The sequence below is a fragment of the Halichoerus grypus genome, chromosome 9, assembly GCF_964656455.1.
Source record: "Halichoerus grypus chromosome 9, mHalGry1.hap1.1, whole genome shotgun sequence".
NCBI classification, from domain to species: domain Eukaryota; kingdom Metazoa; phylum Chordata; class Mammalia; order Carnivora; family Phocidae; genus Halichoerus; species Halichoerus grypus.
Genome location: NC_135720.1, coordinates 70,722,601 through 70,745,512, shown reverse-complemented (window position 1 = coordinate 70,745,512; position 22,912 = coordinate 70,722,601). Strand labels below are relative to the sequence as shown.

Below are 22,912 nucleotides of genomic sequence, written 5' to 3'. Positions count from 1 at the left end.
TCAGGGCAGATTTTGGTCTGGAAAATTCTTCTAAATATGAAGAAACCTCATGGAGGCTTTCCCGCAAATTGGCAATAATCTCTAATGTATATGCTATTAGTAGAAAGTAATCAGAAAAATTCTGATTACTTAAGTTTTCTAAATTATCAATAATAAAAAGCAAATTTTGAACAACTATGCCAGAGAAATGATTGGATTGTCTCTGTGTATTATCTGGAGAAAATTGAAGTTATTGTCATAGGGAGAGGCAACAGAAGAGTATGCAGACAATAAAGTTTCCTTAAGGAGCTCAGTCTAGTGGAAGACAGAGACATTCCCAGGCTTACACACATGATTACAGTGTAATGAGAGATAAGCACTGAGTCAATGATGTTCCTTATTGCTACTGGACAGGCAAGGTTAAGGACTTAAGAATTTTGTGGGGACAGTTCAACTGACCCTTGAATGCAGGGCCATTTTTTCTGTTTATTTATTTTTCTTATAAAGATTCTCCAGAGAAGAGGTGGCCATGGACAAGGGGAGGAGATAAAAGGTGTCTGTACAACGTTGTCACCAGAATTAAAGGTTCTGATCAATTCCAACCAAGGAAATGCAGGTACTGAGAGTCAAAGACAGAATCAAAAGAAATAGCAGGAGACTCTTCCTTTCAACTATGGCAGATTAATTTGTAGCAGATCGTCCATCTAGTTGAGAACAGCTGGAAAGCTGAATTCAATACAAAAACAAAACAGACGAAATTATCTGAAGGCATCAGAGAACCACCAACGTAACCACGACTTAAGGAGCCAAGATCCCTTAAAGAAAGGACACTCACTGAGGTAAGTCAATATTCAACTTCTCTGTTTCCCTTGACCAGGTAGTGATATGGAAGCAGCACAGACCAGGAGAAAGAGAACTGTAAAGAAAGTTTTATGAGACTGAGAACCTAACCAGAGCTACTGGCATCTCATAGTTATAGGGAGTTAAAATTAGTCTTCAGGCTTTGCCAAGATATAGAGGTCCTGGTGCGGACTCCCAGACTTTCAGTAAGGAAACAAGAAATAGACAAGGCTTTTAAAAGGCTGGGACTCAACTCTGAATCAGATCAATTCCTTATTAGATGAAGATAATAGGATCCTGTTTTAACTGAGTCTCAGAAGCTTAAAAAAAAACAACCTCTCTGGAGGATTTGCAAAAAGCCTTGTCTTTGTAAGTAGAGAGGACATAAGGCTGCATGTGTGCCTTAAGGAAACATGCCTATACACACATTGTGTGTTACGTAAATGGAGCTGAGGCTTCTCTTTGGGTAAAGATTTTAGTATTATGATGAGGTAAAGGTCGTCATCGGCCATTCTAGAGGTCACGCCATGGTCCACCTGCACAGGTGCGAGTCAGAGGTTTAGCTCACACAGATCTGGCTGGTCTGGGCTGGCTGGGAGGTCTTGTCAGGACAATCGCTATTGCTCATGGGTGGTTTTGCTTTCCATTTGCCTGAGTTAAGAGATAAACTGGAAGCAAGAGCTTAAGGAAAAATATGGGACAAAGATCAATGAGTACAAGCAGGTGGGCATTAAAGGTCAAGTCTTAGGGTCTAGCTGGTGACAGTAGTGTCTCTAAAAGGGGGCGTTCGGGAAGAGTATTTGTAGGTTTGGGGATTCTGAACTCAGGTTTACGGCAGGTCTTTCATGGTAGGGAACTGTTTGGGACTGGGTGAAGTTCATGACACAGTATTTTAGGATTGTTGGTCATAGCAAGGTTACAATCTGGAGATGAGTTTTATGAAGAGCAAACTATTGTCCTGATAAGTGAGTTGTTTACCCAGATAAGAAAACTATTTGCTTATAAGAATTGGTTTGCAAAGTCATCCTGATGTTAACACTGAAGTATTTTATTGATCTGCTATTGTGTCTCTTTTGAGGCAAGAATTCCCTGGGGCTTAAAGGCAGTAATTTGACATAGGTGGTCTCAGCCATCAGTCCCATCAGTTAAGTTTATGTTGGTGCAGGTAATCTCAATTCTTAAGACAGTGGAATACTCTGTAACAATGGAAATGAAAAACTGATAAATGCATCAATATGAATAAATTTTAAAACATAAAGTTTAAAAAATTAATATGGTGATAGAAATCAAAATAGCACTTAACAGAGGGGAGAGATAGTAACTGAGAGGAAGTATAATGGGATTCTGGGATGCTGGTGATAGTCCTAGTTCCTATTTTGGGTGGTGGTTACTTGAGGGTGTTCAGTCTGAAAATCCATCAAGTTGTACACTTAGGACTTACATGCTTTTCTGTTTATGTTATGCTTCAATTAAACAAAATGATTACTTAAAAAATAGAGGTGGGTAAAGGAAAGGCCTAAATTCTAGTACCAGTTTATATCTTAAATGATTGTAATTAAAAATAAATGCAACAACAATATTAAAGAAAATTTGAACAAAAGGAAGTAATTCCTCAAAATTACAAAATCCTGTTACCCTGTTTGACTTGATTCACCCAGTTTCCATTATTCTGTGACTGTGTCATTTTGCCTCCCTCCATCAGGCATTTATGGGCTAATGCTTTCTTTCCTTGCTTGCTTTTTCAAATTGTATTGATCAAAACTCTACCTCTTGCAAAAACAAAAACAAGCGTAAAATATATTTATGAGACATGGCTGGAAGACATTCTTGGTTGCTTGGAGTGAGTGGTAGAGGTTTATTGATCTAAAACAAAAAGAGAGTGAGCATCTTGCTCAGGATAGAAAACCCCGACTCTTGTTAACATATGAGACGCTCCTCTTCTGGAGATTTTAATCTTTTTACTGTGGATTTTTAACGACTGCTATCATTAATGAAGAAAAGCACTTAGCTTGTCAGCAGGTTACCTTAATTCAGCACATTTGCAGCTTTCTTGTAAATACAAACACTTAACTGTAATCCACAAATAAGCCTGCCTTGTGCATCGTCTGTTGTAGAACACCTTCCAAATGACTTGAGGAAAGCTCCCAAGTGTTTTAGAAGGGAAGAAGGAAGAGGAAAAGAAAAAAAAGAGAGGGAGAAAATCAAGGAAAATAGAAGACAAGGGAATCTTTATTACTTGTTTGAATTTAAAGAGACCTTTCATTGTTGTTTATGGCATTGCAGGACATCCTATAGAACTATTACAGTAAAGGCCTTTATTATATTTTATGCATCTGAAAGAAGACTTCAACTATACCTCCATTTTGACCTCAGTCTGTACTTTCTAAGTGATTAAGTTCTTTCCAGCTCATGTCTTAGTTCAGGCAAAAGACCCAGTGGGCAAAGCATGCCCTGATGGAAACTAAAACTACCCCTCAAGCAATAAGGACTGCTCAGAGCCAGCAAGACCCCGCCCATGACAATGATCCATCTGACCGTCACTGCCCACTGACCTTTGTCCCACATTTTCCTCATACAAACCTGGAAGTATTTTCAGCACTTTGGAGACAGTCTTATAAACACTAGTCTGATGTCCTCCTGGTGTCAGCCTCACTGAAATTAATTCCTTTCTTGTTTCACTACCACTCATTTCTCTGCTTTTTGATTTTGTTAGTGGCCAGTGGCTGAACCTGGTCTGTGTGGGACCCCCGGAGCCAGGTGCTCTTGCAACCCAGTGCCCTGGCTACACACCCAACTAACTCAATTATTTGCTTTATGTTCTAAAAGGATGGGGGTAAAAATAATTAGAAGAGAGTCTCTAAATTTCCTAACATCTCTGTATTTTTCAAGTCTTAGGAAGGACCTTCTCATGATTAAGTATCATTGCACCCAAATAAAATTGTCCCACTCAGTTTTATTTTCACTGATCATAATCCATACTGACCTATGATAAATACCAACTATACTTAAATCTCCATCATCTGAAATGGTTGTTTTGTGTGCTTTGCTAAGTCTGATCTATTGGGTCAGATATTTAAATATTCAGAGGAATTTCTTAAGTTAGAATGTCACACATCCCTGTCCCCAAAGTAGAAACTGATGCAGACAGGGTGGATCAGAGGACTTGGGGGCAGTTGAGGGGGCGCAGGACCAGCCAGGACAGATCTTGGCTTCACTCAGGATAGAAATCAAACGTGAGCTGGAGAAAGTGGAAGAAGTTTGTTGGGTAGTACGAGTGGCAGAGAATAGCAAACAGAGTGTTGGGGAGACTCAGAAAGACTCTATGTCTAAGACCCTCCCTCTTTTCTGGAAATTGGGTTTGTGCAGGGGTGGAAGATTAAGAAGGGTAGTTTGAAGGGTTGTGTTTTTGTTCAGTGATGGGAGCAGGTTGACAAAGGAATAAAGGATCTATGCCTCAGTATCTAGAGAGAAGTTGTTTCTGTAGCCCTTGGTGCTATTAAAGACTGAATCAACTGTCACCTGCCGACCTACCCTGGCAGCTCTACTCTCCTCCACTAGGGCTCCCTTTCACAATATCTCACTCCCACCCTCATTCTCATGGTCCATAGGCCCAAAGTAATGCTTTGGTTGGCTTTGCTTCCTCATTATATCTCCTCCTGAACATCTCCCTAGTTCACTCAGCACTGCTTCAGCGGATATTTCCAGAGCTTTTCAATGTGTCTGGGAATATAGCTATGAGCAAAACATGGAGCCTTCATGGAGCTTTCATGGAGTGTTTGTGCCTTCATGGAACTTGCATCCTAACGGAGAAGAAAGACAACAAAGAAATAAACTTTGTGATGTCAGGTAATTTTTTTTAAGATTTGTTTATTTATTTTAGAGGGAGAGAGTGAGTGAGCATGGGGGTGGGGACAGAGGGCAGAGGGAGAGAGAGAGAGAGAATCCCAAGCAGACTCCCTGCCCAGCACGGAACCCGACACAGGGCTCAATCCAACGATCCCCAGATCACAACCTGAGCCTAAACCAAGAGGTGGATGCTCAACAGATTGAGCCATCCAGGCACCCCATGATACACTGTCTTTTAAAGTCCCTTGGGGGGCGCCTGGGTGGTTCAGTCGTTAAGCATCTGCCTTTGGCTCAGGTCATGATCCCAGGGTCTTGGGATCGAGCCCCACATCGGGCTCCCTGCTTGGTGGGAGCCTGCTTCTCCCTCTCCCACTCCCCCTGCTTGTGTTCCCTCTCTCACTGTGTCTCTCTCTGTCAAATTAAAAATATAAATAAATAAATAAAGTCCCTTGGGATTCTCTCATGTGCATTTGGCACCAGCCCACCTATCTCTTCCATTCTGGCCATCTCCTGTCATTAGCCATGATAGGAAGAAGGTCTCTCTTTACCACCATGTGAGAATATGGCAGCAGCACCACTCAGTGGAAAAGCTCTGTTCTATGGTCCCTGCTGGCTGCTGTATTTCAGGAGCACACTCCTTGCCCCAGCTGTGCATAACTTGGACTGGAAAGCAGGTCCACCTGTTGGGAGGACATCTGCTGATTTTGTCTTCCTAGCACCTCTATGCCATCCCAACCCCCAGGCAACTGCTCCTCCACAACTATGATAACATGACTTGACTCAGCCCTGACCAGCCATGGCACCCCTTCCTCCAGTCCACAGCAATTTGTCCTGAAAAAGGGCACATGACCCAAAGGTCATGAAGGCTAATTAGAGCCCTTCTATAAGATTTGATATATGAATGATTAGAAAAGCTCCCTTTCTAGCTGGATGTACTTCAACATGGTAGGTGCCTAAAACTGCCAGCAAGTATGTATCCAGTATATGGAATAAGTGTATCTAAGAGGCGAGACAAGGGAGCCTTGTTGATGTATTTGGATGTCCCATAACTCAATGTTCCCAAAACCAATTCTCTCCTTGTACTTATCATTACATGACCTAATACAGATCTTTTTGCACTTGAGCTAGTTTCAGTGATTTGCAATAACAGTTGTATGCTGAGTCTCCCAGGATCCTATATCCAAAAAATCCTCCCTTCTGCTTCTACCATGTCTCCAGGGGGTCAGATCTTGTTTCTTATTGGCCACGGAACAAGTAACCCTGCTCTTTCCATTTCTTCTCTATCTAGGAGCTGATGCACAAATCTCATCCTTCCCACTTAATCAAGAAAGACAATCTTCTTACGTATCACCTCCTACATATTGACACCAGAGTTTTTAGATGGGTGGGGGCAGGGTTTGCTGGCTCCTTGTGCTCAGTCTTTGCAGGGGCTCAAGATTATCCTGCTAGACTTCTGGCTTATAAAATAAACGAAATAAATGTAGCCTCTTAGCCTTACCCGAGAATCCAAAAAGGGGAATCTTTCTTCTGGATAGGTATGATTCTTCTCCAAGAGTCAGCTTCCAGGAAGATAATTTTTACACCTCAAGTATGGCTGAGCTGTGGGTGTGATGTCTCCTCTGATTAACCTTATGGAATAAGGAGTGAGGCAAAGGGCAAGGACAGGAAAGGGCATCCCAGCAGGAAATGTTGAGCAGAAGAGTGACATGATTAGACTTGTATTTTAGAAAGAAGGCCAATAGTTTGGAGGGGAGTTTGGCTGATGGCAAAGAAACCTGTGCATTAATCTATTCTCTTCTTAATCATCTCAACTCCCTTAGCTTCCAAGGCAATCCTGTCCTGTTTTTCTTCACACCATTCTGACCATCCTTTCTCAAACCCTTTCCTGATCTCCTCTTGTCTGCTCACTCTTGCACTGTTGATGTTCCCAGTGTCTTGTGGCCCACCGTTCTTTCTCTGCTTCCTCTCCTTACATGTTCACATCCACTCTCATGGTTTTACCTATTCTGTATTTGATGATTCTTAAATCTTTATCTCCCTTCCCCCCGAACTTCAGACACATATACCCAACACCCATATCAGCCTGTCATTGGTCACAGGCAACCCCTGAAGCACTGGATGAGACAGTTTCCTGAAGCCATGAGAATGCCCAGCTGGAGGGAGCAGCTGGAGGGTGTCAGCAGCAGATCTTCCATGTTGCCCCAAAGAGGGGGATTCTGGGCAGAGCACCATGGGCTCCACTACATCCTCCTAGTTTCCTTTTTCCCCTTACCTTCTACCTCTTCTACCCCAACCCAAAACAATCACTAGTCGTACCAGTTTTGCCCGCTAATATCACCAAAATCCATCCCATATTCTCTATACTTCTTATTACTGTCCTAATCCAGGCCTTCATTCCCTCTCTCCTGGAATACTGCATTGGCTTTTTAATGAGTTCTCTGCCCTTTAGCCCACCTTGTTCTCAGAGAAATCTATGTGAAACATACATTTGATCATGTAGCTCCGGGTTTAAATGGCTTCAGTAACTTCCCATGACCTTCAGAATACTTTACCAGTCCCTTACCATGGATGTGAGCCCTCCTGGACTGGCCCCTATCTGTTTTTCCAATCTCATCTCTTCCCATTTTCCATTTTATTATTCACTCTCTGGTGAATACGTAACACACCCCATCACATTGTATGGTTTCATGCTTTGAAGACTGTGTTCATTCTGTTTCCCCTGCCCTGAAACATCCTTTCTAACTTCCTTGCCTTAGTTAATGCTTCTGATTCTCTCAGCTCAGTCATCAGCCCTTCCAGGCCAAGCTACATACCATTCTCTGTGCTTCCAAAGAAACCTGTGCACATCATTATGTTATCACTTATCACATTATATTGAGATGCTTCCTTCACTCAATGAAAAAAAATTGGAATAAAAATGTTTTTAATTTTTCTTTTTTAAGATGCTTTGAGATTATGAGATTTTAGAAAAATTAATATTGAATAAATCATTATTTTTTCTAGTATTTGGAAATGGGATAAAAATAAATATAAGATGACCTGACATGGAAAGTATCAAAACCAGTTTTGCTAAAAATATTATATGGAAGAAATAATATCAGTTCCCCATTCTCAATTTTTTTAACTCATTTATGTTTCCTACCATTTGATAGATTTCATTTCCTTCCCATAGCAGATATTTCTATGATGCTAGACCACAATATAGTTTTTACAAATAACAAACATTTGTTCTTCTTACAGTTCCCACTGGAAGCGGATTACTCCTCAAGCTACCAAGCAAATCAAATGCTCTTTGATTTCAGAGAATTTGCAATGGAGGACATTGTGTCAATTATCTATTGCCACAGTGAAGCTGCACAACAACCAACACACCTATTTAAGCTCAGCTGATCTGGGCAGGCTTGTCTGATCTTGGTAGGTAGCTTTGCTGATCTTGGCTGGGCTTGCTCACATGTGTGGGGGCCAGCCTAGGATGGCCTCGGTTGGAATGTTGAGGATGACTTGATTTGGCTCTATGTGTTTTTCATCTCCAGTGGGCTAGTTGGGGCATATTCACCAGTTCAAGCACCTTTTCAGCCTCTGCTTGTGTCATACTTGTTAATGTCATATTAACCAAAATAAGCCACAAGGCCGATCCCAGAATCAGAGTGGGAGTGGACACAAGGGTGAGGGGGAGGGTATAGAGGAGTAGAGAATTGGGATCATTTTTGTATTATACCACACATGCTTAATTTTTTTCCAGTTTCTCAGCTAATAATTCATTCAATGGAGTCATATCCCCATGGCCCACATTAATTATATCACCTACTTTGGCTTGGCTTAATGCTAGGGAAAAGAAGCCAGCATTTGTTTTATAAAAACAACAGCAACAACAACAAAGCAACCCTTGCTTTTGATAAAACACCAATAAATTAATGTATGATTTTTTATTAAATATTGTAAGTCAACTATTAATTCATGTCCTGAAAAGAAAAGAACCAGCACATCAGAGATCCCCTTGAGAAGGCTCCCAGACCACCAGTATTGTCCCTGACACACTTAATGAACTCCGGATGAAAGTAGATATATTTTGAAAATTTGAGTGCAGTGTCACACAGATAAACTTTTGTTTTATGCAGCTAATCCCATCAAATATAAAATCGCTAATCCTAGCAAATACCAAATCTCCTGTTAAATATTATTAAGTATTGATGGTTCTGTTTAAAATGATTATAAAAGCTGATTTCAGACTGGCCTCATTCTTCAAAGTAATTTCTTAAAAGCATGATAAAATAGAAAGAACTCTTGTTTATTCACATCACTTGCATTGTTTTCATATTCATGACATTGGCAGGGCCTTTAGGCTTTTCTCTACTGTCTTTACCTACAGTTTATGCTCTTTTTTTTTACATTTTTTTTTTTTAAGATTTTATTTATTTGACAGAGACACAGCAAGAGAGGGAACACAAGCAGGGGGAGGTGGGAGAGGGAGAAGCAGGCTTCCCGCGGAGCAGGGAGCCCGATGCGGGGCTCCATCCCAGGACCCTGGGACCATGACCTGAGCCAAAGGCAAACGCTTAACGACTGAGCCACCCAGGCGCCCGTTTTTTTTTACATTCTTAAGTTTCATTTTCTTTTACCTGATCATTTTGGATTGATCATGACAGTAAAGGTACTTTTGTTTCCATAGTGATACTTGGCATTTTACTGATTAGGGAGGACAACCCTAAGGGATAAGGAGAAAATATGGGTATGTTGATAATGCAGCACAGGAACATTTTGTAACCCTCAGTTGTTGTGTGGCTACTGCACAAATAGCTTTTTTTTTTTTCTTTGAAAGAGTTTGGAACATCATCTGGAAGTTTGGTATTGTGTTTAGTATGTAGGTCCTTTGCCTGATTTTGTGGGCAACTTCCCCTCCACCCCAGCTTTATTGAGATATAAATGACATATAACATTGTGCAAGTTTGAGATGTATAATGTCTTGATTTAACACATATATAAATTGCAAACTGATAACCACCATAGCATCAACTAGTTTGTTTGGTTTTTGTTGTTGTTGTTGTTGTTGTTTTGGTGAGAATATTTAAGATCTACTCTTTTAGCAACTTTCAGGTATAAAATACAGTATTATTAACTGTAATCACTATGCTGTGCTTTAGATCTTCAGAAATTATTCACCTTCTAACTGGAAGTTTGTAATCTTTGACCAGTATCTCCCCATTTCTCCTATGCCCTCAGTCCCTGGTAACCAGCATTCTAGTCTCTATTTCTACACATTTGTCTCTTTTAGATTCTGCATATACTTGATATACAGTATTTGTCTTTCTCTGTCTGACTTAGTGCACTTAGCATAATGTCCTCAAGATCCATCCATGTTGTCACAAACAGCAAGATGTCCTTCTTTCTCAGGGCTGAATAATATTTTATTGTACATAAATACCACATCTTCTTTATCCATTCACCCATTGACAGACACTTAGGTTGTTGTTTCCATGTTTTGGCTATTGTAAAAATGCAGCAAATGAACATTATGGGGTGCAGATATCTTTCTGAGATAGTAATTTCATTTACTTTGGATATATATCCAGAAGTGGAATTGCTGGATCATATGTATTTCTATTTTTAGTTTTTTGAGGAACCTCCATACTGTTTTCCATAGTGGCTGCACCAATTCACAGTCCCACCAACAGTGCACAAGCATTCCCTTTTGTCCACATCCTTGTCAACACTTATCTCTTGTCTTTTTTCATGATAGCCATTCTAACAGGTGTGAGGTGATCTCATTGTGGTTTTGATCTGCATTTCCCCAATGATTAGTGATAATGAGCACCTTTTCATGTCACAAATAGCTTTTTAGTTAAAAATTTAACTTATTTTGTCGGAAAGATTGTCTAGTAATACCAGATGCTGATGAACTTTTAGAAATTAAACCTCAAGTCGAATATAAAGTTAATTCGGCTTGAATGAACAAGTTTGAAATTAAAAATTCATTTGCCCAGGCTTGCTGAGAGCGCATTGAGGCGACATGAAGCTGCTCACGCACAACCTGCTGAGCTCGCATGTGCGGGGGGTGGGGCCCCGTGGCTTCCCACTGCGCCTCCAGGCCACTCAGGTCCGCATCAACCCGGTGGAGTTCAACCCCGACTTCGTGGCGCGTATGATACCCAAGGTGGAGTGGGTGGCGCTTCTGGAGGCGGCGGATACCTTGCATCTGGTCGAGGTGCCCAAAGGGCCGATTGAAGGGTATGAGCATGATGAGAAATTCCTGAGGCAGATGCACCACGTGCTGCTGAAGGTGGATGCGCTGGAGGGCACCTTGCAGTGCCCAGAGTCTGGACGTCTGTTCCCCATCAGTCGCGGGATTCCCAACATGCTGCTGAGTGATGAGGAAACCGAGACTTAATCGTGCCAGGCGCTAGTTTTTCAGTCTGTAACCAGGAATGTTTTTGTTGATGTATATCCTGTTTGCTAGGTCTGTCGTGTATCCCCAAACCTGGACCCAGTGACACACGAAACACCGTGTTCTTGAGCTCAATATATTTCTTTTTCTCATTAACAGTTCAAAACCAAAAAAAAAAAAAAAAATTTATTTGCCCAAACTTTACACAGATTCCTGCTCAAATCTGGGCACCTGCATTCTCTTTCATTTGTTTTATTATTTTTTTTAATTATTTTTTAAATTATTATTATTTTTTTAAGTAGGTTCCAGGTCCAGTGTGGAGCCCAACATGGGGCCTGAACTAGGACCCTGAGGTCAAGACCTGGGCTGAGATCAAGAATCAGACACTTAACCAACTGAACCACCCAGGCACCCCGTTTTGTTTTAATGCAACTGGTATACCAACAAACTTTAACATCAGTAAAGTATGTAAAAACCAGTAACCATATCTATTCTTTTTTTTAATGTTTTATTTATTTATTCATGAGAGTCAGAGAGAGAGAGAGAGAGAGACACAGAGGCAGAGGGAGAAGCAGGCTCCCCTCCGAGCAGGGAGCCCGATGCAGGACTCGATCCCAGGATCCTGGGATCATGACCTGAGCCGAAGGCAGACGCTTAACCATCTGAGCCACCCAGGCGCCCAACTGTATCTATTCTTATCACAACCATAGCTACACACACCTTGCATCTTGGAATGTCAAGACACTAATAGAATGACAGAGTATTAATTGTACATTTGAATGACTGTGCCTCTAAAATCCGGGCAGATCCCAGCCTTCTTTCCCACCTCAGAATGCTTACCCCTTCCATTAAATAAATATATATTTCTAGATGTCTTCTTTTATTTCTACAAAACACAGACACACGAAACTAGAACCCTGGGAGGCTGAAAACTAAAGGTAAAAAAGGAAGAAACTAAAAACGCCCCTTGCAAACTCCAGCAGGTGAATCCGTGGGCGGCGCCAGGGCCTGGGAGGTCGAGGAGCGGCGTTGGCCTGGGTCCCGCAGTGCACGCGCCCCGGCGTTTTCAGCCTCCGGGCTCTAGGGGCCGCTGTAGCGCTGAGCCTGCTGGGCGCGGCGGGCCGCTCTGTTCCGCAGGCGGAGACGAGGCGGAGCTGAGAGGACGCGCAGGGGAGGTGACCTCGCGGCAGGTGAGCGGCGGCGGTTGAGGGGTGACGGCGGGGAACAGGGTGGCCGCCCCGCCGCCACGCTCTGGTCCCTGGCCTTGGCGGGGCGGCCGTCCTGCGGGCCTCACTCCCAGGTGCGTAGGACCTGACGGCGTTCTCCCGAGCACCCCGAACCGTCGCCACTCCTGGGTGCCCTGAACGGTCTTTGGGATCCCTGACCCCATAGGGCCCATTTCCCGCCCGTCACGTGCCAAGATCCTGGCACTGGTCATGGACACCCTCCACCTCAGACACCCTACCATTTCCTGGACAGTTTCTTGGTGTCCCAGCTCACCAAACTCCTATTTAGAGGGAAGTGGTGTTGCAATTGTTTTCACATGAAGTGCCTCTTTTCTTCAGTAATTGTTTTAAGTTGGTCCGAGGCTTGTGGGTTATTGTTGAGCAGTAATTGTGTTAAAAGTCACGTGTTCCCCTTGCAATTCCCCAACACAGTGTCTGGAACTTAATTGAATGGAGTTTCTTTTTCTGGAGACTTCAAATGCATCTGTCTTTGAGTAATAGCCAGCTGTAGTGTAGGTACCACAATATGGGGAGGGGAGTAGACCTCGATAAGACTTGACAGCCCGCAGATTGTAACAGCCATTGTGAAAACCTTTCTCCCTTACACAGGTACAGTAAATTCAAGAGATGGAAAGACACTTTTTTAAACGGTATTTTTTTTACATCAAAACAACAAATACAGAATCCATTTAAAAAATTTAAGTGATACGCTTTTATGTTTCGTAATTCTGGTGATAACTTGTAAATGCAGCGCCTTATCAATTTTGGAGTATGGTGGGGGTAAAGTAATGGAATAGGGGTGGGCTGGAAATTGAGAGACCTGGATTATCTCACTCCCATTGGCAAAGACAATCTCTTTGGGTCTAGGTTTCTCTGTTTTTGTTTTTTTTTTTTAAGATTTTATTTATTTATTTGACAGAGAGACAGCGAGAGAGGGAACACAAACAGGGGGAGTGGGAGAGGGAGAAGCAGGCTTCCTGCCAAGCAAGGAGCCCGATGTGGGGCTCGATGTGGGGCTCAATGTGGGGCTCGGTCCCAGGACCCTGGGATCATGACCTGAGCCAAAGGCAGATGCTTAATGGCTGAGCCACCCAGGTGCCCCTAGGTTTCTCTGTTTAAAAAAGGGAATTGGACTAGATGGTGAGCATGACAATAGCTATCATTTATGGAACATCTGTTAACATCCTTTAAAAAGTGTTATCTCACTTAATCCACACAGCCGTTCTATGCAATAGATAACATTACCCCTTTAGGTGGAAACTGAGGCCCGCAGAGGTTGTCACTTACTCCAAGACCTCCAGCCTATATGTAGCAAAGTTGGAATTTGAGGCTATGCTGAATTCCCTCAAGACATAAAGCCCTCTGATTCTATCCCAAACTTGTTTCTTCTAATTTAAATTTTTAAAGTGCTCTGTCCCAGATTTCAAATGACTTTTTTTTTTTTTTTTTAAAGATTTGATTTATTTGACAGAGAGAGACACAGCAAGAGAGGGAGCACAAGCAGGGGGAGACGGAGAGGGAGAAGCAGGCTTCCCGCGGAGCAGGGAGCCCGATGTGGGGCTTGATCCCAGGACCCTGGGATCATGACCTGAGCTGAAGGCAGGCGCTTAACTCACTGAACCACCCAGGTGCCCAATTCTTGGCACATTTTCATCAACACAGAATATAAGTGATTAACTGTGATCGGGGGACCCTTCCGTGCTTTACAGTATGTGTCCTCTTTACCCACCTTCCCCGTTACCTTGTTTTTCTTCCCAAGAAACAATTTTAAACCATAGTCTACTGAATATCTTTGTTTTAATTACATGCAGCAGTTTCTCAATAATTGAAGGAAAATGCCAGTTTGTCAGTTTATGGTTAAAATGACTGACCTTTGTGTATTTGCTTTTTCAGGCCTTCCTAGTATTTTTTTTTTTAAAGATTTTATTTATTTATTTGACAGCACAAGTAAGCAGAGGGGCAGGCAGAGGCAGAGGGAGAAGCAGACTCCCCGCTGAGCAGGGAGCCTGATGCGGGGCTCGATGCGGGGCTCGATCCCAGGACCCTGGGATCATGACCTGAGCCGAAGGCAGATGCTTAACAACTGAGCCACCCAGGCGCCCCCTTCCTAGTATTTTTATCTAATGCCCCAGTTTCAATTAGCAGTACACTCAGGCTGTGATTTAGTCCTAACATGGCTATTGTGCTAACTATTTCCTGCCTCACATTTTTTTTTTTTTTATGGGCATAGCCGATTTACCCTCTATAATATTGCTTCCACTTTAATGATTGCTTCTTTCAGAATTTTCTTTCCCCATGTTACAGTCAGTCATGTTATTAACTTGAGTAGAAACATCATTGGCACTTAGCTTAGGCATCTGGTGACCAACATTTGTCACTTAAATTCTAAATGCATTAGTACATGCCATCTACCCTGCTCTCATGGCTGAGAGGCAAAGATGAAATGCCAGCAGTTTTCATAGAAGGAAATGAAAGCAATAGGAGTAGGTTGTTGCCACAAGAAAGGAGGAGTAGCAAAGGAATTTACCATCCCTCCTCCTATATTGTCGACATTATTGAAAGATTAGGCTGTAAATGAAGAGGAAGTTAAAGGGATTCTCGACCTAAAGCAGAAGCAAATGCCAGGTCCCTATTATAGCTGTTTTTGTGTGGTATCAAGAAGTTAGTTTAGGACGGGGCACCTGGCTGGCTCAGGCAGAAGGGCAGGCAACTCTTGATCTCAGGGTTGTAAGTTTGAGCCCCATGTTAGGTGTAGAGATTACTTATAAAATAAATAAACATAAAAAAATTTTTTTTTAAAAGTTAGTGCAGGATTCAGGCACATAGGTGGACCTCTTGGTCAGCAGAAAGCAGTGGATTTTTTGTCAGCTTTGGTCATGATGAGTTTCAAGCAAGTGTATTCTGGCTGAACAAATTTCAGGCATGTTATGGAATGGTTTCATAAGTTGTCTGTAGTGGAAAAACAAAACAAAACAAAACCAGTGTTCCAGTGGAGAAAATGAGTAACTTGCATATAAGAGAAATGAAAAAAAAAAACAATTGCTAGTTACTGTTTGAATGATGTTTGAAATGCTAATGAATTGTGTTTTATGAGTTGCTATCTCATATACTTCATGGGCAAAGGTGGACTTTGCAAAAGAAATAAAGATTGATTATTGCTCTATTCTGCTGTAATGCATCTGGGACGGAAAGGGTGAGACTACTTGTCATTGGCAAGTTAGTTTACCCTCAGTGCTTCAGAAATGCTCGTTTGTTCCCCTGTGATTACAAAGCCAGGACACATACCTGAAGGATGAGAGGTTTGTTTAATGAATAGCTGGGAAATGTTGGCAAGAGAATGGAAGGAACAAAACGCCATATCCTCCTGCTGGCAGACAGTCGCTCTGCCTAAACACACTCCTGTGCTTGGATCATGCATGTGTTGAGTTTTTCCCATTGAACTACATGAGCCATTCTAAAGCCATCAGCTGGGGGTATAATTTTCACAGTGTAAGCACACTGCTGAAACAACTCTTTCTAAATTTAGATAGTGAAGAGAAGACTGAGAAAGTTGAATGAAGCTAGCTATTGGAATGATTGCTGAGATCTGGTGATCTGTAGAGCCATCCACATAGTGAAATTTTGGCAGAAAACAGGCATGATTCTTGTGGAATCCCCTGAGGTCAGCTTGGAAGACTGCAAACCAAGCATGGTGTTTGAAATAGTCTGGTACTTAATTGGTAACTCTCTTAGTCTCCCAAACCAGTTTGATTTTAAGGACTTTGTGGCTAGAGATAGCAGTTGAACTATTTTCCAAGAGTTAGCAAATCCAAAAATTGCTATAGGAGTGCTAACTAATGTCAGAGTGGAGCCAGAAAGTGATGATGATGACAGCAGTGACAGCCATAACATCCAGTGGATGATGGAACAGGGAACACTGAACATTTCAGAAGCCCTGGCAAATACAGGGAGCGTTGAGAATCCTTTTCCTTCAAGTAGGTGTTTCTGACGAGGTGTTTATCCAACTAAGTGGTATAGACGAAGTAACCACTTCAACAAAAACAGTTTTGAAAAAACAATTCCTGGGGCGTGTGGGTGGCTCAGTTGGTTAAGCGTCTGCCCTCAGCTCAGGTCCTGGGATGGAGCCCCACATCGGGCTCCTTGCTCAGCAGGGAGTATGCTTCTCCCTCTCCTTCTGCCCCTCCCCTCCCGCTCATGCTCTCTCTCTTTCTCTCTCTCAAATAATTCTTCTTTAAAAAAAGAAAGAAAGTAGTTTAAATAAAAGAAAAAATGAACTAATTTTCTCCGTAATTAAGGTACAGAAATACTGCTTTTATAAAGTCCGTAAAATGGAAGACTTAAAGAGTCCTTGTATGAACAAAGCCGCAACGAGTGTTTAAATGTGAATGTTTGACTCTTGTTTCGTAACATTTACTATATGGTAGGGTTACAGCATTTCCCCAGAGAACTTTATAGTATTGTCATTAATTTCAGCCTTTGGAAGGTCTCTTTGCCTACCTCTTTCCTTCCAACCCTCTCCCATCCCTCCCCAGCGTTAGGTGGCAGGAATGATAAGAATAAGATTTGCCTAATAATACCTAGAAGAGAATATTCACAAAATGACACTCCAGCTGGGAGAACCGGAAGCCAAAAGACACATTTGGATTTGATAGGATAGAGTTAGAGTAATTAAGAGGAAAAAAGGATATTCAGATTGAGAAGATAGCAGAGCAGTCCTTCCCAGAAAGTCACTGACATGCAAATGAGTGAAAATAACTACTTGCCCTTACTGTTTGGTGCTCATGCTTGGGTAGGCCAACAGACAGCTGAGGAGCATGGGCCAGGGGGGAAGCTGTGGGAGAAATTGAGGAATGCTAGCGGCATTTTCAGCTGTTGGAAGGTGAGGAAGAATGAAAGTGGGAGGAAATAAAGAAGGATATGGATTACCCCCGACCCCTCCTACCCCCGCTATGCCTTTCATATAACAAGATACAATGTGACTCAGACCAAGGAACAATTCTCCAGGCTTCTGTGAAAGTAGGAAAACAACTTTTGTCCACTTCACTGGTTTGTTCTAAGAGATGAGAAATAAAATAACTATTTTACCAAACAAAATTTAAAGCACCTTTTATAAAGTACATGTTATACAAAGTAATAATATAATTGGCAATGACTTTGGTATGTATTTGGACTGGAATTCAAAAAAATGAATGAATACAGAATGATTTTTTAAAGAACATTATTAAAAAAAAAACATGGTCATGAAGGAAAAAAAAGTCTCTTATTTTTAGGTAATAAATCATCATTAATCAAGAAGATGTCTTCAGCACCGGAATCTCCTGGCTTCAAAAAGGAACCACCCAAGGAGAAAGACTTTCGAAACCCAGGGCTCAGAGGGGTCCGCACAACAACTTTATTTCGAGCTGTGAATCCAGAGCTCTTCATTAAACCTGTAAGAAATATATCCAGGATAAGACATTACGTTCAGTTTAACTAGGCTATCAGAAATAGAAAGTTTTTATTTTCCTGTAACATTTGATTGTATCATGAAAATTTTATGTTGACTAATAAGACCTCTCTGAGTAAAAGCAGGTGGAAGGAAAAATTTAAATGCTATCTATTTCTGTAAATATACACATAAAACTAATTATTTTGAGGGTATTTGAGAACTTTAACAGAATATAGTTGCACTTTAATAGATCAACTTCTCAAGTTCCTATTTAAAATTTTATTTTAATGGTTGCACTAATTTGAAGGAAATATTTGTTGATCAGGTACTATTAAGTAAATAAGATCTTCCATTGAAACAAAACAAAGTGAAAATCTGATCATTCTTATAGACTACACTTCCAGCTTTTATTATAATATTCTTACTTAAGGGATATTGCAAATGTTATGAAAAGTTTAAAACATACATTGTAAGGGAGTTAGCTAATTATTTATATTCTTGTTGCAGATTATTGAATACATTTGACCAATTTTATTTTTAAGTAAATATAAATTTATTTTAAAATAAATGTAAATGAAATCAAATATTATGTAATATATTTAAATATATTGAATTTGGTTAGAATATTAATAACATAGTTGCCAGTATAAACTGTTTTAAAGTTAAATAGGTCAACTTAATCAAATCATTAAGTCAAGGTAGAATGTTTTAAAAACCTTTGAACAAATGTGTTGTTTTAATTGTCAAGTGCATTTCAAAATTTGTAGATTTAAACCCCTTTGAGCTTGTGGCCCTTCTTATGTGTCCATCCAAGTAAAAAAATTTGACCTTTATTCTTCAAATGATTAAGATTTGAAATAGTAATACAACAGATGTGACAGAAGCAGAAAATACTAATTGAAACTTGTATCACTACTGTGCACTCACACTGACCTTAAGAAAGGTTAATTTGAATGTGAACACACAAAAAGGAAGATCTGAGTTATACTATAGACAGGACAAAACATTTCTGTGGAGTTGTGAACATCTTTTCCTATTTTTTTTTTCCAATTTCAAAGTTACATCACTTTGTCTCTTAGGGTCTTGGATTTTTCAGCAGTTAATCAAGGTTATTATAGCAGCATAGTATCTGCCTCAATCACTAAATTTCTTGAGGTTATAGAGTAGGTTCCCAGAGAAGAATGTATACATTGTCATTTTTCCTACACTTAATATATGACGTGAAAATGAAAGGCTTTTTGCTAGTTATCCATGGAGTCAGGCAAGAAGAACAGCATATATACTTCATTCCTCACTTCCTAATAAGATTAACTAATTGAAGGTTTGTCAGTGGGGAAACTCGGGTTCAGGCAAGTTAAGCAACTTCTCCATGTCACCCAGATAACAGTGAAAACTGAGCACCAGACCCATTTTCATGCCTCATTTCCCTCACCCCTCTCCCAACCACCACCATCCTGAAGGTGGAGGCCTGAGATCCAGGCTGTACACAGGAGAGAGACTGGAGAGGAGAAGCAAGAGTCTTTTCTAATCTCTGAATTATCAGGAGCTGAATTAATTGAATAAGGAACTGGATAAATTGTTATAATGGAAAATATTACCATAGGAATGCTAGTGTGGTAATAAAGACTTGGTATGTCAAGAGGAAAGTGCAACAGATATTTGGGTCTTCTCAAATTATTAGTCTTAATGAGGATTTATCATTTTTTTTCTTTGGCAGAACAAACCTGTAATGGCTTTCGGATTGATAACCCTTTCACTTTGCGTGGCGTATATTGGTTATCTACATGCAACACAAGAGAATACAAAGGACCTATACGAAGCTGTTGATAGTGAGGGACACAGTTACATGAGGAGGAGAACATCTAAATGGGATTAACAGTGCTGGATACCGCAGATGGAGCTTCGTAAAGGGCTCTGAAATCTTTGAAGGAAAGACTTTGTGAGTGCCTGGTATCAGCTTCTTGTTCTGGAACGTGTTGATGAGGAGAGAAGGTAGCAGCTGCAGCCAGGCCTTGAGGCTGCAGTCCTTACCTCATTCTTTCTCCACAGCGGGAGCTTCTTAATATTGTTCTTTTATTAAGTCCTCGTATCAAAGTGCCAGGAGAATGGAAATCATCTTGTTAATTATTAAGTTCTATATAATAAAAGTACCCAGTGCTATCAAATTTGCAGGGTATTTTTAATATTTTAAGGTGAATTGTGCATTTGTAACTGTTGTGAGGGTTTTGTTTTGTTTTGTTATTTGTAAAGGCAATGTTCATTTTCTTCCTGGCACAGAACCTGTATTTATGAAAAAAAGAAAGAAAAATTGTAAATTATTATAAAGCCTGCAGTCAACATTCAAGACAGATAATTTTTACAGAGTCACAGATGACTCATATATTTTGGCATTCCGTTTCAGCTATTTTTGGTCCAGAATTTTATTTCCTTTGATAAGGTAGTCCCACTCAACTACTAACATGAGTAAATGAGAGAATAATCCAATGCAATTGGAGTTTTTCTTTGAAAAAGAAAGTATATTATACGTAGGTATGTTTTTATTTGATTCCGACCAAATGTTATCTATTTTAGTTTTTGTAAGTTAATGTTACAATGATATTATAAACATAAAAACAAATTTTCTTATGGTTATTTTAAAACTAGAACTATTCAACAGATAAGAAAAGAAGGTCTTCTTACTCTCCTGGGTTTACCTTATATAATTTAGAATTTTCTGACAAGGATTTTGGACATGTTTCATTTTTGTAGATTTTTACAGTTTTCCAAATCCCTGAAATTGGGGCTCAGAAATAAATCTCACCTATGAAATTTTGTTTCATTTATTATTGCCAAGTAACAATAACTACAATGGCAGGGTTTATCATCATATTGTGAGCTTTTAATTTCCAGTACTTTATTGTGGTTGTGTAAGATATGTGACAATGCAATTTTGTCTTGTTTGTAGATATTAAAGAGCTTAACTAATTGAGTTATGTATAGGCAACTAAATCAAATCTTTATTCCTGAGCCCTAAATATTCCTTTCTTACATCTCTCTATATAGTACACTTCATCAGTTTAAAATGCACTTAGGTGGTATAAAATGCCTTTTAATTTAAAGTATTATCTTTTGCCTTTGGTTTCCCTGTGTACTTTGGCTGTTAAGCTAGAATTCTTCTATTTTTAACTTACATATTTAATGTCACACTGTCATCTTTTAGAATTCCTCTATTATTCAACAAAATAAGTTGATATTTGGGCGGGGCAGGGGGGAGATAGTAGTTAGGTGAACTATCAAGAGACCATCACAGCACAGAAGGGCAGTGGGAAATGCATAGAGCAGCCTTAAGCCATGTGACATCTATGTATGTGAATACATACATATTCACATGTGTCATTTCTGCTATATGGACTTTTATCAGCTCTTCTAATCAAAGTTGCTTGTCTTTCAGGGGTGTCTGTTTGGCATGAGAAGAATATGTGTTAAAATCTAGCTTCTGCACTGACCAGTTGTGTGCCTTAGACAGTACACTTAGTCTCTCAGTCTGTTTCCTTATAAGGATGTTAGGGATCCTATATTAAATAGGATTGTGTCGTTGCTTCTGGTTATTGGGAAATAACCATAAGAAAATTGGATTTTATGTTTATAATATCATTGTAACATTAATTTACAAAAACTTAAATAGATAACATTTGGTTGTAATCAAATAAAAACATCATACCTCAGTATAATATACTTTTTTTCCCCCCAAAGAAAAACTCTAATTGCATTGGGTTATTCTCTCATAGATAATCCCTATCTTGCAGGTTGGTTATGAGGCTGTAATGAAATATTTGTTGCCACTTATGCAGTAGATTCAGCAAGGTGCACAGCTGTGAAAAATAATGGGAGGGAACAATCACATTGAATTTTAGGAACAAATAACCTAACTGTGATACTTTTTACAGGGTGGTTACAAGTTACAACACAGGCTTTGTGTACACAGAGTGTCAAAGGCTGCCTGGCTGTGTACTGATGTTCTCATTCATTCTCTAAGGGAAAATGCCACTTTGACAAAGTCAGTTGTGTCTAAGAAAGGAATGGTCTGGGCATGAGATGTACAGCATTTTGGAGTCAGGGTTCAAGTGGTTAAAGGAAGGTCTTTCAGTGTGGGAATCTGGTTGAGATTGGCCAAACTCAGTAACATAATAGGTTAGATCTTGAAGCAAGTCTCAGTAAGTAAACTATTAATAAGCGGTAAGTGACCTTTTTGCCCAGGGAAGTAATCTGTTCTGATAGAAGAGCTATTTTCCCAGAGGAGCAAGCTGTTCAATTGATAAATTGGTTTTCAAGAATTTCATGAATAAACAGTGAAGTTATTTATTGGTTTGTAGCCTTATGCTCCATAGGGTGACCAATCTTTCCTAGTTTTTCAGGCATGGAGGTGGTTCTTGGGATGCAGGACTTTCCATTTTAAAACAAGGACAACGAATTACTTAACTATGTGATTTTAAAAACCAGGCTTATTAATTTTGAGTTCTGACTAAAGGAAAGTAATTTTTCCCTTAAGATACTGTGATGTTTCCCAGTTTTATTGCCATGACACTGAAACATCACATTTATAGATAACCTGAAAAAAAATTAAGTTCTCTCCTTTTCTGGCCTAAAAGAAATCAATTCTTTAAATAAACCATTTAAAAGAAAGTGTGGAAAGAAAGGAAGGAAGGAAGGATGGAAGAAAGGGGAGAAAAGAAAAGAACAGAGAAAAGAAAGTGTGGTTGGCTGAATAATGATTCCCCTGTCCCACCCCACCCCCAAAGATGTTCAGATCCTAATTCCTATAACCTGTGACTGTTACCTTATATGGCAGAAGGGACTTTGCAGATGTGATCAAGTTAGGGATTTTGAGCTGAGGAAATTATCCTTTATTATCCATATGGGCCTGATATAGTCACAGAGATACTTGTAAGAAGGAGGCTGAAGATCAGAGGAAGAAGCAATGTCACCATGCACACAGGGGTAGAAAAGGCTATGTGATGTGAGACTATGAGCCAGGGAATTTGGTGACCTCTAGAAAATGAAAAAGGCAAGAAAAGACTCTCCCCTAAATCCTCCAGAAGGAACCAGCCCTGTTAACACCTTAATTTTAGCCTCATAAGACTCATTTTGGATTTCTGACCTCCAGAATTGCAAGAGAATAAATTTGTGTTGTTTTAAATCACTAAATGTGTGGTAATTTGTTACAGCAGCAAA

The 22,912-nt window shown here is 40.2% G+C and overlaps 1 protein-coding gene and 1 pseudogene across 3 annotated transcripts; both read left to right on the top strand.

Annotated features, from left to right (window-relative positions):
- Nucleotides 1–10,651: 10,651 nt before the first annotated feature.
- On the top strand, nt 10,652–11,277 carry LOC118537426 (multifunctional methyltransferase subunit TRM112-like protein pseudogene; annotated as a pseudogene).
- An 859-nt stretch (nt 11,278–12,136) lies between these two features.
- Nucleotides 12,137–22,885, top strand: SMIM8 (small integral membrane protein 8). 3 transcript variants are annotated; one of them, XM_036094788.2, is made up of 3 exons: nt 12,137–12,237; nt 17,544–17,704; nt 19,419–22,885. In XM_036094788.2, the coding sequence occupies exons 2-3, from the start codon at nt 17,570–17,572 to the stop codon at nt 19,575–19,577; spliced, it is 294 nt and encodes a 97-aa protein (XP_035950681.1). In that variant the 5' UTR covers nt 12,137–12,237; nt 17,544–17,569; the 3' UTR covers nt 19,578–22,885. The 3 variants fall into 3 exon arrangements, with proteins under 3 accessions (XP_035950681.1, XP_035950682.1, XP_035950684.1); XM_036094789.2 differs by having other exon boundaries at nt 12,200–12,347; XM_036094791.2 differs by lacking the exon at nt 12,137–12,237 and adding an exon at nt 12,389–12,882.
- The last annotated feature ends 27 nt before the right edge of the window (nt 22,886–22,912 follow it).